The sequence below is a fragment of the Bos javanicus genome, chromosome 9 (genome assembly GCF_032452875.1).
Source record: "Bos javanicus breed banteng chromosome 9, ARS-OSU_banteng_1.0, whole genome shotgun sequence".
Taxonomy (NCBI): domain Eukaryota; kingdom Metazoa; phylum Chordata; class Mammalia; order Artiodactyla; family Bovidae; genus Bos; species Bos javanicus.
Window position 1 is genome coordinate 42,747,400 of NC_083876.1, and position 16,108 is coordinate 42,763,507.

Here is a 16,108-nt window from a genome sequence, read left to right on the forward strand (position 1 = left end):
CATAAGTTAAAATCTGTAATTCAAAGCCAAAAACTTGGAAAGCACTCCATTTTACATTTTCTTCCAAAATACTATGCTTCCCAGCCTCCCTACAGTTCAGGTCTGTAGGATTTAAGTAGATTGTTACATTATAATAAAGAGCTTTGGATATTTCTGTTGATTATTTGTTTCTACTATAGTATAGCTTAATTACCTTAAATTAACTTCCTTTTTCTAGGAAATTAGAACTTCTTTGTAAAAATCATTAACCACTCTAACCTACTGAAGATCACTTACTAGATTAAGGAGAAAATATAAGTAAAGAAAGAACTGTAACTGTTATTTTGCAGGAAGCCTGAAGATGTCTTATTTAGAAACTAATGAAAGAGTAAGGGGCCCTTTTAAAAATTTACTTGGAAGCATGAGGGGTGAAAATTTTCTTAAGTAATGGGCTAACTCATTAATTTTGACTATATAAACTTAATTTAAATTAATTCTTTGTTCAGAAGTCACCCAAGGAAGTCTTAATAAGTCAGTGAAGTATCAGAATACAAATTTTCCTGTTTTTAGAAATAAAGTCACAGATGTAGAAGACAAACTTATGGTTACCAAAGGGGGAAGGGGAGGAGGGATAAACTGGGAGATTGAGATTGACACATATACACGACATATATAAAGTAGAAAACTAATAAGAACCTACTGGATAGCACAGGGAATTCTTCTCAATATTCTGTAATGCCCTATATGGGATTAGAATCTAAAAAAGAATGTGTGTGTGTGCGTGTGTGTGTGTGTATAGCAGATTCACTTTGATGTACAGCTTAATTAATACAGCTGTATTTAAATTGTGAATCAACTAAACTCAATAAAAATTAATAAAAGTTTTTTGCTATTTTTACCACATTCAAGAATTTTGTTTGTATGTTATTTATGTATACTTTTTAGTATAACTTATTTGACTAGTGCTCATGAAGATTGTTGTAAGTGTTAATTTATTATAATATGTTGTTCTTAGTCTTTCAGTCATGTCCTTTGCAACTCCATGGACTATAGCCTGCCAGGCTTCTCTGTCCATGGGGATTTTCCAGGCAAGAATACTAGAGTGGGTTGCCATGTCCTCCTCCAGGGGATCTTCCCAACCCAGGAATAGAATCCAGGTCTCGCACATTGCAGGTGGATTCTTTACTGTCTGAGCCCATTATAATATGTTACCCATAATTTTCTGTCTTTTTTTCTTTTTCTAATATTGCCCTTTAGTTCTTATATGATAACCTTTTGTGATACTTAAATAAAAATGTAATCTAGGAAAGTATTCTGACCTTAGTTATAGTAGAAATTATAAATATTGAATATTCATAGCAAAAAAATTATATTCTATGTTAAAGCTTAATGTTGCCTAGAATGATTATTCTTTTGCATAAAAAATAAGAAATGGTAAAATATTTGCCCATGGCATTCATTTCCATTTTAATTCTCAAATTTTCGACCTGTAAAGACAGAAATCATTTTGTACCCTTCCCCTTACCAGCACCATCACCACATAATACAACTTCATCAAAGCCATACAATTTATATTTCACCTGCAGTCAACTACCACAAAACAGTTTAACACTATGGGTTCCTCTCATTATCAGACCACATGGTTAAGATTGCATGGGAAAACCCAGAAAGAGGAGGAAGCCAAGTCAGTAGGCCTTACAGTTTTGAGACTATCACTTTCAAAACTAGCTGAGGGTTTCTCTAGATGTTTCCTGCAGTCACTGCTTCCTCCTGTTAACTCTTTCTTCCACAATCCTATTTCTTTTCAGCGGGTCCCATTGTCTGATTTTGGAAGCGTGGGCATATTTGCAGCAGTTCTCTTACTTGATCCAACTTATTTTGTGATTTTCTTTCTTTCCTTGTTGGCAGGGGTCTTATACACGACAGACAGAATAACCTCCAGTTGAGGGGCTTGGTGGTGTTACTTATTTCTAAGGCAGCTGGGCCCAACAGTGTGAATGCTTCGTGTCAAAACTATGACATGGTCAGTGGGATCTATTCATGGTAAGAAGAAATTTTGAAATTGCTCTCTAAATTGTATTTTCATACAGTGGTCAGTAGAAATCACTGTTTAGTTCTTCGTCATTCTCTGATTCAGAGATAGATTAAAATATTTTGTAAGGTTAAAAGATGGATTTTTATTGTTCTTAATAAATCTAATAGTCTTAGCTACTTTGTATGGAACTCTGGTAAATTTTCCCTTGTGTTTTTGTTTAATACTTTCTACCTTGAGGATTTAAATTTTTTTATTGAATACTACCCTTCTGCCCCATCATGATATCATTTTATTTCTGTAGAGAACTCTGTATCATTTAGTCCAGGATTCATGGTTTTTAAACCTCAATAGGATAACTTAGCTGTATAGATAATGATGCAACTACCATTTTAGGAGATGTCTACTTCAATGCTATATCATTAACTTTATTTTGTTTATTTTTATGGTGAAGAGGTTTTTATTTAACTGGAATAAGAAACTTTTACATCTCACATTTAGATTAAAAAATAAATTGATGAGTACATATTATTTTGCTGCATATAAAACAAACTTTAAAATTTCAGTTGTGATTTTTTAAATGTGATTTTAAAAATGTTTTTTAGTAATAATATATCAGCAATAACTTTACTTAATCTTAGAAGTGTACTTGGCACTGTGTTGAAAACCTGTATAGAAGTAACAGTCTGCAGGTGGACTTTGGCACATGAAACTAAAGCACCCAAAAACATGGTGACAAGGGAATTTTCCTCACAAAAAGAACTATTTCTCGAAGCTTAGACTTCTGGTTAATACATCTTATTGATTTACTTTAAAAATCAGTCCTCATCACTATCACACAATTGTGCTCATTTCACATGCTAGCAAGGTAGTGCTTAAAATCCTTCAAGCGAGGCTTCAACAGTACATGAACCGAGAACTTCCAGGTGTACAAACTGGATTTAGAAAAGGCAGAGGAACCAGAGATCAAATTGCCAACATCCATGGACCATAGAGAAAGCAAGGGAATTCCAGAAAAACATGTACTTCTGCTTCATTGTCTATGCTAAAGCCTTTGACTGTGTAGATCACAACAAGCTGGAAAAATTTTAAAGAGATGGGAATACCAGACCACCTTCCCTGCCCCCTGTGAAGCCTGTATGCAGGTCAAGAAGCAACAGTTAGAACTGGTCATGGAACAATGGACTGGTTCAAAATTGGGAAAGGAGGACATCAAGGCTGTGTATCATCACCCGGCTTATTTAACTTCTATGCAGAGTACATGATGAGAAATGCTGGCCTGGATTCCCAAACTGGAATCACAATTGCAGGGAAAAATATCAATAACCTGAGATGTGCAGATGATACTACCCTTATGGCAGAAAGCGAAGAGGAACTAAAGAGCCTCTTGATTAAAGTGAAAGAGCAGAGTGAAAAAGCTGGCTTAAAACTCTGCATTAAAAAAAGAAGATCATGACATCGGGTCCTATCACTTCCTGGCAAATAGAAGAGGAAAAAGTGGAAGCAGTGACAGACTTTATTTTCTTGGTCTCCAGAATCACTGCGGATGGTGACTGCAGCCTTGATTGCTTCTTGGCAGGAAAGCTATGACAAACCTAGACAGTGCGATGAAAAGCAAAGGCAATACTTTGCCGACAAAGGTCTGTATAGTCAAGGCTGTCGTCTTTTCAGTAGTCACGTACAGTTGTGAGCTGAATATGTAAAGAAGGCAAAGCGCCAAAGAATTGATGCTTTTGAACTGTGGTGTTGAAGACTTTTGAGAGTCACTTGGACAGCAATCCACCTGTAATGCAGGAGACCCCAGTTCGATTCCTGGAATGGGAAGATCCACTGGAGAAGGGATAGGCTACCCAATCCAGTATCCTTGAGCTTCCCTTGTGCCTCAGCTGGTAAAGAATCTGCCTGCAATGCAAGAGACCTGGGTTCGATCTCTTGGTTGGGAAGATCCCCTAGAGAAGGGAAAGGCTACCCACTTCAAGAAGGGAAAGGCTACCCACTTCCAGTATTCTGGCCTGGAGAATTCCATGGACTGTATAGTCCATGCGGTCGCAAAGAGTCAGACATGACTGAGCAACTTTCACTTTTGGACAGCAAGTAGATCAAACCAGTCAATCCTAAAGGAAATCAACCCTGAATATTCATTGGAAGGACTGATGCTTCATTCGAAGCTGAAGCTACAATACTTTGGTCACCTGATGCGTGCAGCCTACTCATTGGGAAAGACCCTGATCCTGGGAAAGATTGAAGACAGAAGGAGAAGAGGGCGACAGAGGATGACATGGCTGGATGGCATCATCAATGCAATGGACATGAACTTGGGCAAACTCTGGGAGATGGTGAGGGACAGGGAGGCCTGGCATGTGCAGTCCATGGGGTCATGACGAGTTGGACTCGACTGGGCGACTGAACAACAACAACATATCTCTAATGAATATCAGCTGGTTTACTATCACTAATCTTAAAATAACACTTGGAAGTCTTTGAGACTTAGTAAGTGTTAATTAAATATTTACTGCATAAATGAATCATTCCCATTTTATAGAAAAAGAAACAAACACTGATATTAAAACTTGTCTAAAATTCTCTCGGTATAAAATGATAGAGTTAGAATTTAAATCTAAAGTGTATTTCTCTCCACTGTGCAGATGCTGTTACCTGTATGTGCAGTGCACTGTGTTGTGATGCTGTGTTTCCAGTCTCTTATCTAGCCTCTAAGAAACAGCTGCATTGCCTTCCGATTCTTCATAGGAACATAATATATTTGGTTGATGGTTGTGGTAATATGAATATTATAAAAGAACTTTGCAAAAGAATAGGTAGTACATTACAAATGTAAAAATTCCCCAAATGGTATAAATGGGTTTCACATCCAAGTGTAGAGAATCCACAGTTACCTTTAGGAAATGATATATGGTTCCAGGCTGTTTTTCTGTAATCAGACTTTATCTAGTAAGTCACTGGTGATGCTTGGGTGTTCTACACACTTGTTAATGTGAAAATGTAATTTGGCATAGTACTACGAGAAACCATTCGTTTGTTTCTGTATCCCTAAAGTCATTTGTTTGGCTCCTACTTCCTTAATTGTTCAAGTGTAACTTTTGCTGGAGGCTTGTATCTATAATGTCACAGTGAATTATTTAACATTTGAGGAAAGTGCTGATTTGGGAGCTTTTTAATTCACTGCCAAACTACTGGGATTTACATTGTTGGTGATTTTCTCTCATAAACTTGACTTTGATGTCAGTTAATGGGACCTGAGTAAATTACCTAAGGGAACAAAAGGAGTTAGGTGATCTCTTTTTTTTTGGCCTAAGGCTATAACTGCTGGATATATCTTGTGGATGTGTCTCATGAACTTATCACATAATGGCCAGAAGAGGCAAAATTTTGGCTAAAATGTAATAACATTTTGAAAAATAGGTAAGTGAGTCACATTTATAAAAATGCACTATAAACACCTACCATGACCTTTTGCTAGCAAGACCATGGGCTTTAGGTTGATTCCTCCAACCCTGACTTTAAAAATTGGTTACAAAGGTGATCAGGCAAAAAGTGTATTTTTAAATTTGCAAGCATCCCTAACTACAACTGAGAAAATAAGTTTACAGCTTATTCTATTAGTGATAGGATATTTTTGTGTATAGAAGATAGATAACTATAATACACAGTATTACAAAGTATAGACTTCCCTAATGTGACATGATTATTACATTTAAAGAAATGCACATGAATTTTGTGAATAATGATTCAGTTTTCTCAGTTGCTTTAGGAAGAACCAACTCAAATATTTCTCATCCAACTAGTGATTGTAAACAGACCACAAAATTTCACTCTACCTTCATTCCCTGAAATTTCCTACCACCTCTTGTTATCTATGTTAGAAGAGACTGAAACAAGTTTGCCAAACATTTTCTTTTCTTCCTGAGTATTCAGCTAGACTACATTTCTCAGCCTTCCTTTGCAGTTGGCTGGGCTATATAAATGAGATCTAGCCAATAGGATATAAGTGAAATTTACTGTTTCCTGACCGTAAAAATCGCACATTTGCAGTACACCTTAAGCAGATGATCTTGGTAGATACCTATTCAAGATGAAAGGTGCCTACACCCCTCGAAGGAGAGCCACCTGTCCATCAGGAATATCCATATAGTCTTGATGTATGAGAGGAAAACCTATTTGTTCAACCACTTAACTTTAGGGTTTATCTGTTAATAATAGGGCCATGTGTCTATCAGTCGCTGAGTCATGTTAGACCCTTTGCCATCCCATGGACTGTAGCCTGCCATGGTCGTCTGTCAACAGGATTCTCAAGGCAAGAATACTGAAGTGGGTTGCCAGATCCTTCTCCAGGGGATCTTTCTGACCCAAGGATCAATCCCAGTTCTCCCGCATTGCAGGCAGAGTCTATCATCTGAGCCACCAATAGTGCCATAGTAATTAATATTTTTCTGCTTTCTGTCACCTGGTTATCCCTGTGAATTTGGTGGTTCTTGATTACTCTGTCTTTCAGCTTTTGTGCCCAGTAAACCACTGACTCACAGGTTTCTCCAGGTTGTTTTTTCTTTCAGTCCACTTTCCTCTCTCCTGTTCCAGGCCTCTATTACTTCATGTTTAGATTTTAGCAGTAGCTGTCTATCAGGTTTTCCTGTCTCTATATAGTTCTCCTTCAATTTTTTTTCTGGGTCTTGTTAAATTGAACACCTGCTTTGATCACTCATTAAATGGATTCTTATTAAGCAGTCACTATGTCAGACTTTATTTTTTTGGGCTCCAGAATCACTGCAGATGGTGACTGCAGCCATGAAATTAAAAGACACTTACTCCTTGGAAGGAAAGTTATGACCAACCTAGATAGCATATTGAAAAACAGAGACATTACTTTGCCAACAAAGGTCCGTCTAGTCAAGGCTATAGTTTTTCCAGTGGTCATGTATGGATGTGAGAGTTAGACTGTGAAGAAAGTTGAGCACCGAAGAATTGATGCTTTTGAACTGTGGTGTTGGAGAAGACTCTTGAGAGTCCCTTGGACTGCAAGGAGACCCAACCAGTCCATTCTGAAGGAGATCAGCCCTGGGATTTCTTTGGAAGAAATGATGCTAAAGCTGAAACTCCAGTACTTTGGCCACCTCATGCGAAGAGTTGACTCATTGGAAAAGACTCTGATGCTGGGAGGGATTGGGGGCAGGAGGAGAAGGGGACGACAGAGGATGAGATGGCTGGATGGCATCACTGACTCAATGGACGTGAGTCTGAGTGAACTCCAGGAGTTGGTGATGGACAGGGAGGCCTGGCGTGCTGCGATTCATGAGGTCGCAAAGAGTCGGACACGACTGAGTGACTGAACTGAACTGATGTGATGTTCCAGGCAGGTGCAGGAAGACAGAATCGAATAGTGAGTATATTTACCCTCAGTGACATTATTAGCGTCAAACTAGGGCACATACAAGTTTACAGCCAACTATAATACAATGCTGTAGATGCTGTAAGTAAAGTATAAGTAGAATTCTGTGGAGGAATCGAATGGGAGGAGGAAAGAAAATTTCATTAAAAGAGATCATATGAACTTTTACAAAGAGGGAACTTATAAATGGATTCTGAAGGTAACTAGGAGGTTATCAGAGGAAAGCAGGTAGGCAAGGGGTTTGGTAAAAGGTGGCTGTGTTCAAGGTAAAGAAAGTGAGGAACACACTCACCAAACATGTGGTCTGGAAGTACATAGCAGGTCCTGCACCGTGCTGACACAATAATGGGCACTTGGTACATAACTTGTTATGTGAATGCATGAATTTGCATAATAGAGACTGGGGCATCATGCGTGTAGGTGTTATGGGTTGAATTCTGTCCCTGCTCCCAAATTCATACATTGAAGCCTAACCCCTCATTCCTGACAATGTGCCCGTGTTTGGAGATGGGGTCTTTATTGAGATAATCCAGTTAAAATGAGGTCATTAGAATGAGCCATAATTTAAATGACCTTATGTAAAAAGGGGGGAAATTTGGGCACAAATGTGCATATACAGGCAGAACACCCTATGAACATGAAGGTGGTCATTTTCAAGTCAAGGAGAGGGGCATAGAACAGGGTTGTCCCTCATAGCCCCAGCAAACTAACATATTGCAGACCACTGATGAGGAAATGGCCTAGAAGAGAAAGGTTGAAGTTGGATTGTGAAGGTTCTAAGGGATCAGAGCTCTATCCTGGAGAAACAGTGGGGAGCCATCCAAGAGGCATAGACTAGCCTTGGAATCTGGAAACAGGCTACCTCACTTACTAGCTGTGCCTCAGATTTCAGCTCTCACCTTTCAGAGAATGGTTTTAAGAATTAAATGAGTGAATAGAGTAATGCATAGCATAGTAAGCATTCTGTACATGTTTATTTTTGTTTATAGACATTATAAAGGTCTTTAAGTGAGGGGATCATATTAATATATCTGTGCTCTAGAATGTAATCAGTTGAGAAGATAACCCAGAGAGTTGAGGTTCAAGAGGTAAAGAGGACCAGCCAAGGAGTTATTGAAATAGTCTAAGTGGTTGCTGAGAGCGAAAACTGAGACTTGGAGAGATTACGGAGTCTTTACCCAAAGCAGCAGGTTAGCAGTTGGCTGAGTTGGGTTTAGACCCATTAGATCCTTTGATCTCATGCCATTTTCTACCAGCATTTCCCAATTTGTGCTTCATTTAGGATGAAGGTTTTATTAAGTAGTCAGTGAGACAAAAGGTCCTGTGGTCAAATAAATTTGGTTTTTCCAGGTTAAACAGAGTTTAAAAGATTTCTTCATTTCAGAAATCTCAAGAATTGTTAGGTATATATGCCATCCATCAAGAATCTTTAAGAAGAGATATTATTTCCTGGTTATTTGACTATAAAACCCTTAAACCCCTGTCAGCAGTACATCTTATGGAATACTGTGAAACAGTTTGGTCCACCTTATGTTATGTTGCAACTCTGCGTGACCCCATAGACGGCAGCCCACCAGGCTCCCCTGTCCCTGGGATTCTCCAGGCAAGAACACTGGAGTGGGTTGCCATGTCCTTCTCCAATGCATGAAAGTGAAAAGTGAAAGTGAAGTCACTCAGTCGTGTCCGACTCAGTGACTCCCATGGACTGCAGCCCACCAGGCTCCTCCATCCATGGGATTTTCCAGGCAAGAGTACTAGAGTGGGTCACCGTTGCCTTCTCCGTATGTTATGTTAGGGTACCTAATTTTGAGTGCTAATGGAAACTCTGTGATGCAGAAATAACAGAATCACCAATAAGAAAACAGAGTCAAAAAGGTGAAGTAACTTTCTGAGATCCTGCATTTAGTGATCAGGTAGGGGAAGAAATATATCCTGCTGGTGGCCTCAATTTAATTCCTTATTCTGTCACTTATTTGCTGTGTGACCCCAGATAAGTTAGGTTACCTCTCTGTGCCTCATAGGTTTGTTGAGTGGATCAAAGAAGGTAATTGGAATAAAACACTTAGACAGTGTGTGTAGACTGAATTTAACAAGTGTGATTTCTTATTGTTATTTCAGAGCCCTGTCATGCTGCTTTGTGTCCTTTACCAGATTTCTCACTCCTTCAGGACAGGCCCTTGGCTTTGTGCATATTTTCATCTCACCAGTGTGTTGGACATAGTATTCATTTAAATCTTTGTCTGGATGATTGAATCTTCAATATACATAACTGTTCTACACCAAAACAAACATTTGAATCACACATTTTACAGAATGTGCTTTTTAGAGTAGTTTTACATGGACTCTACCTAACTTTGGCCACCTGATATCAAGAACCAACTCATTGGAAAGACCCAGATGCTGGGAAAGATTGAAGGTGGGAAGAGAAGGGGACGACAGAGGATGAGATGGTTGGATGGCATCACTGATGTGATGAACATGAGTTTGAGTAGGCTCTGGGAAGTGGTGATGGACAGGGAAGCCTGGCGTGCTGCAGTCCATGGGGGTCGCAAAAAGTCGGACACTACTGAGCGACCGAACTGAACTGAACCTACAATCACTATATCTTATTATGTCCTTTACAACTTGTAATTTAGGACGTGAGCTGTAATCAGACACTAAAGTACTCTTCATGGAATAGTCTTAATTTTTACCTTAGTTATCATGTAAAGCAATATATAGTTTTATTTAAAGAATGAAAAGTGTTAATGAAGTATCAACAAAAACACACACAAAAAAGCCAAAAATTTTTTAAAGTATTGCCCAATATCTACTGGGCAATCTTAAAAGTCCCATCAAAAGTTCATTTTGTTTCCTCAATATTTCCACCTATTCCTTTCCTTTTTTAAAAATTATATTTTGATTACTCATCTCTGTTATCTGCAACTTCCATTCTGGTATCTATACGGCTTGAATTTTACTAATAGGTTGTAGACTCTTCTGAACTTAATTCCCTCTGGGCAGCAGAGGGAGGAGAAAGAGCTGCTGCTGAGGGACCATTGCGGTGAGAGTGTTCCTGCAGCCATTAGAATCATAGCAGAGCAGCCTGTCTGTCTGGAACTGTAATGCATACCTGTCATTTTGAGGCATAGCCACTGAATTTAATTAAAGATCTGCAGTGTCCTGACATGTTATAAACATGGTGCCACCTTCTTCTTGCCCACCTTTCTCTGTCTCTAATCTATTTGCTAGAGATAAATTCAGTGATAAGTAGAACCTACAAGAAAAAGTATTGAATGAATCAGGAGTAAAGTGATTGTTGGGCTTCCCAACAAACTGCTGATTGTTGAGGTGTTGAGGTGGCTCAGCAGTAACTAAGAATCTGCCTGCCATGAACAAGATGCAGGTTTGATCCCTGAGTGGGGAAGATCCCCTGAAGGAGGAATGGCTACTCACTCCAGTATTCTTGCTTGGGAAATCCCATGGACAAAGGAGCCTGATGAGCCACAATCCATGGGGCTGCAAAGAGTCAGACATGACTTAGCAACTAAACAATAGCAACAAAGTAATTGTTGTTATTTTTGTCCTTTAGATTGTCTTTTGGCCAGGATACATGTGGGTCAATACATTTTTCAATTATTCCAATCATGATACATTTGTCAATCATTCCAATTCTGTTTGTAAAAGAAGTACTTTTATCATATTACTTATTTGGCTTCTGAGTGGCAGGTGAGCTGATAAATGGGAATAAAATTATGGATTGATCTTTTTATGTATTTATTTGTAGTGCTGATAAAAGGCAATTGTGCTGTGTGTGCCATTAAACATAGTTCAAATGATCTGTTTTCTTCATAGGAGCCCAGTATTCAGCATGTTCCTAGTACTTAGATGCCAGTCAGTTGACTATTGCTTAGAGTGGAATAATCCTGGTAACTGTTGTTATCTTTGTGATTATTATTATTTAATCTTGAAGCAAGGAAGACCTTCCTAAAGTGTTTCAACATTCTGGACCCATAATCAAAAAGATTTGACTTCATTAAAAAAGAATTCTTCAATGGAAAGAAATGTCCCATAAAGTCAAAAGCTAAGTGCCAAAGTTACAAAAATATTTGCAACATACATGACAGAGGGCTAAGTTTTAATAAACAGATCAGTTGAGGATCCTGTAAATCAGGAAGAAGATAGTAGTATGCAATCATGGACGAAAAACATGAACAGGATGTTCAGGGAAGAAAACTCATAGATGGTTAGTAAACAAAAGAGAAGAAAGGCTGGACCTCATCATAAAGGACAAATTAAAATCATAGTTTCCCTCCGTCAGGTTGGCAAAGGTTAAAAAGTTTGATAGCCAACATTTCTCTGTGAGGAAAAAGGCACCTGAATGCTTTGTTCGTAGGGATGTTAATTGGTATGCTTGCTTAGAGACCAATTTGGTAATAGCTGTAAATTTTATTTTAATTCAGCTATGCATTGATTTAGCAAAATTTTGTACTAATGTATTAACATAAGTGCCCAAACATATATGTAGAAGAATGTTCTTTGTAGTATACTTTGCAGGAACAGCAACAAAAAAGGAAACAACCAAAGTGTCCATCAGGAGGGGACATGTTATGTTATTGATGCAAAGGAATATCAAACGATCATTTAAAAGAATTAAGGAAATCTGTATGTGCCGATCTGGGAAGAGCTCAAAGAACATGTAAGAAAAGCAAGACTCCGAAACGTACTCTATAATAGTTTGGTCCCACTGGGGCTTGAGTGAGTGAGTGGATTTTTATTTGCATGTAAAATATCTCAGAAGGAAAGAGACAGAAACAACTGTTAATAGTGATCACCTCTGGGGAGTGGCAGCTATAGGGGAAACGGGATGAGAGACTTTGTTTATTCTATGTCCTGTTCAGTGGTCTGAATTATTTTTCATTTATACAGGTTTTACTTATGTACTTGTTAAAAAGCAGTGAAAATTTTTGTTGATTGCAGGTAGTTAGCTTAGAAATTCTATCCTACTATTAAAATGAAGGACTTTGAACTGATTTAAGCTTTTATCTTTTCCCCTTTGACAGGATAAAATATCCTATGAAAATGCATGGACTCTAGATGTTTTTTAAATAAAGAAAGCAGGAGTGACACAAAATGACATCTTTTAATTAACTTTCTTAGGTTTGCCATCCATGTTAAAATGGACACTATCAACTTTTTGGTAACTGGGCTAATTCTTTTTCAACTCAATATATTATTCAATTGATTAAAGTTAAATTAATGATTAAGGTTAAACATCAAAGATAATTGTTGGGCTTAAAGAACTAATCAGATAAAAGGCCTTATAAATATAAGTTAAATCTAGAAAATAGCTTATAATCAAATTATTAATCTAAACATTACTTTCTCCTCCAAGTGAAAATTGGTCAGACTTGGTGTACTGTTAGGAGAACTGGTAGTAAAATATTTGGAGGCCTATTTGAAATCTTAATTTATGAAGGTAAGTGGAGAACATGAAATGCTGTGAAGAAACAAGATGATTTTTTTTCTTTTAAAATAAATCTTTAAATTTAGGGACTTGATTTCAGCTGCAAATATTATGGTGCATAATTTATCATTTTAATGTAGTCCTAATTAGCTTCTGATGACTTCTGATTATACTCACAATAGGCTGTGACTATCAATTCTTACCTTCACACTGCATATTAGTATTTGGCATTTAAAAATGCCAAACAAAATTAGACAGAGTGCCTAAAGAATTCTGGACAGAGGTTCATAACATTTTACAGGAGGCAATGATCAAAACCATCCCCAAGAAAAAGAAATGCAAAAAAGCAAAATGGTTTGTTTTTTTTTTTCTCTCAGATAGCTGAGAAAAATAGAGAACCGAAAAGCAAAGGAGAAAAGAAAAGATATATCCAGTTGAATGCAGAGTTCCAGAGAACAGCAAGGAGAGATAAGAAAGCCTTTTTAAGTGAACAATGCAAAGTTCAGTTCACTTCAGTCATGTCCGACTCTTTGCGGACCCCGTGGACTGGAGCACACCAGGCTTCCCTGTCCATCACCAACTCCCGGAGCTTACTCAAACTCAGGTCCATCGAGTCGGTGATGCCATCCAACCATCTCATCCTCTCTCGTCCCCTTCTCCCACCTTCAATCTTTACCAACATCAGGGTCTTTTCAAATGAGTCAGTTCTTTGCGTCAGGTGGCCAGACTATTGGAGTTTCAGCTTCAGCATCAGTCCTTCCAGTGAATATTCAGGACTGATTTCCTGTAGGATGGACTGGTTTGATCTCCTTGTAGTCCAAAGGACTCTAAAGAGTCTTCTCCAACACCACAGTTCAAAAGCATCCATTCTTTAGCGCTCAGCATTCTTTATAGTCCAACTCTCACATCCATACATGACTGCTGGAAAAACCATAGCTTTGACTTGATGGATCTTTGTTGGCAAAGTAATGTCTCTGCTTTTTAATATGCTGTCTAGGTTGGCCATAACTTTTCTTCCAAGGAGCAAGCATCTTTTAATTTTGTGGCTGCATCACCATCTGCAGTGCTTTTGGAGCCCAAAAAAGTAAAGTCTGTCACTGTTTCAATTGTTTCCCCATCTATTTGCCAGGAAGTGATGGGACCAGATGTCATGATCTTAATTTTCTGAATGTTGAGTTTTAAGTCAACTTTTTCACTCTCCTCTTCCACTTTCGTCAAGAGGCTCCTTAGTTCTTCTTTACTTTCTGCCATAAGGGTGGTGTCATCTGCGTATCTGAGATTATTGATATTTCACCCGGCAATCTTGATTCTACCTTGTACTTCATACAACCTGGCATTTCGCATGGTGTAGCCTGCATGTAAGTTAAATAAGCAGGGTGAAATATACAGCCTTGACGTACTCCCTTCCCGATTTGGAACCAGTCTGTTGTTCCATGTCCAGTTCTAACTGTTGCTTCTTGACCTGCATACAGATTTCTCAGGAGCTAGGTCAGGTGGTCTGCTGTTCCCATTCCTTTAAGAATTTTCCAGATTTTATTGTGATCCACACAATCAAAGGCTTTGGCATAGTCAATAAAGCAGAAGTAGATGTTTTTCTGGAACTCTCTTGCTTTTTTGATGACCCAACGGATGTTGGCAATTGGATATCTGGTTCTAATGCAAACAAATAGAGGAAACGTTGCAAAGAAATAGAGGAAAACAATAGAATGGGAAAAACTAGAGATCTCTTCAAGAAAATTAGAGATACCAAGGCAACATTTCATGCAAATACAGGCACTCAAAAAAGACAGAAACGGTATGCATCTAGCAGAAGATATTAAGAAGAAGTGACAAAAATACACGGAAGAAATATACAAAAAGATCTTAATGACCCGGATAACCATGTTGATGTGATCACTCACCTAGAGCCACACATCCTGGAGTGAGAAGTCAAGTGGGCCTTAGGAAAATCACTACCAACAAAGCTAGTGGAGGTGATGGAATTCCAGCTGAGCTATTTCAAATCCTAAAAGATGATGCTGTTCAAGTGCTGCATTTAATATGCCAGCAAATTTGAAAAAGTCAGCAGTGGCCTCAGGACTGGAAAAGGTCAGTTTTCATTCCAATCCCAAAGAAGGGCAATGCCAAAGAATGCTCAAACTCTTGCACAGTTTTACAATCTAGGAAAATAATGCTCAAAATCTTTCAAGCTAGGCTTCAACAGTATGTTAACTGATAACTTCCAGATGTACAGCTGGTTTTAGAAAAGACAGAGGTCAGATCAGATCAGATCAGTCGCTCAGTCGTGTCCGACTCTTTGTGACCCCATGAATCGCAACACACCAGGCCTCTCTGTCTATCACCAACTCCTGGAGTTCACTCAGACTCACATCCATTGAGTCAGTGATGCCATCCAGCCATCTCATCCTCTGTCGTCCCCTTCTCCTCTTGCCCCCAATCCCTCCCAGCATCAGAGTCTTTTCCAATGAGTCAACTCTTCTCATGAGGTGGCCAAAGTACTGGAGTTTCAGCTTTAGCATCAGTCCTTCCAAAGAAATCCCAGGGCTGATCTCCTTCAGAATGGACTGGTTGGATCTCCTTGCAGTCCAAGGGACTCTCAGGAGTCTTCTCCAACACCACAGTTCAAAAGCATCAATTCTTCGGCGCTCAGCCTTCTTCACAGTCCAACTCTCACATCCGTACATGACCACAGGAAAAACCATAACCTTGACTAGACTAACCTTTGTAAGCAAAGGAACGTCTCTGCTTTTGAATATGTTATCTAGGTTGGTCATAACTTTCCTTCCAAGGAGTAAGCGTCTTTTAATTTCATGGCTGCAGTCACCATCTGTAGTGATTTTGGAGCCCAGAAAAATAAAGTCTGACACTGTTTCCACTGTTTCCCCATCTATTTCCCATGAAGACAGAGGTACCAGAGATCAAATTGCCAACATCCATTGGATAATAGAAAAAGCTAGAGAATTCCAGAAAAACATCTATTTCTGCTTCATTGACTGCACTAAAGCCTTTAACTGTGTAGATCATGATGAACTATGGAAAATTCTTCAAGAGATGGGAATACCAGACCACCTTACCTGCTTCCTGTGAAACCTGTATGCAGGTCAAGAAGCAACAGTTAGAACTGGACATGGAACAACGGACTGGTTTATAATTGGGAAAGGAGTACATCAAGGCTGTATATTGTCACCCTGCTTATTTAACTTACCTTATTTAGCTTATATGCAGAGTACATCATGCAAAATGCCAGGCT

General features: G+C 38.6%; 1 protein-coding gene across 3 annotated transcripts in view; it reads left to right on the forward strand.

Moving 5' to 3' along the window:
* PDSS2 (decaprenyl diphosphate synthase subunit 2) overlaps positions 1 to 16,108 on the forward strand; it is a 276,054-nt gene that overhangs the window by 111,621 nt on the left and 148,325 nt on the right. For all 3 annotated transcript variants that reach the window (XM_061427670.1, XM_061427671.1, XM_061427669.1), the window contains exon 2: positions 1,888 to 2,022. In XM_061427670.1, coding sequence (XP_061283654.1) covers positions 1,888 to 2,022 — 135 coding nt within the window. The remainder of the gene's footprint in view (positions 1 to 1,887; positions 2,023 to 16,108) is intronic.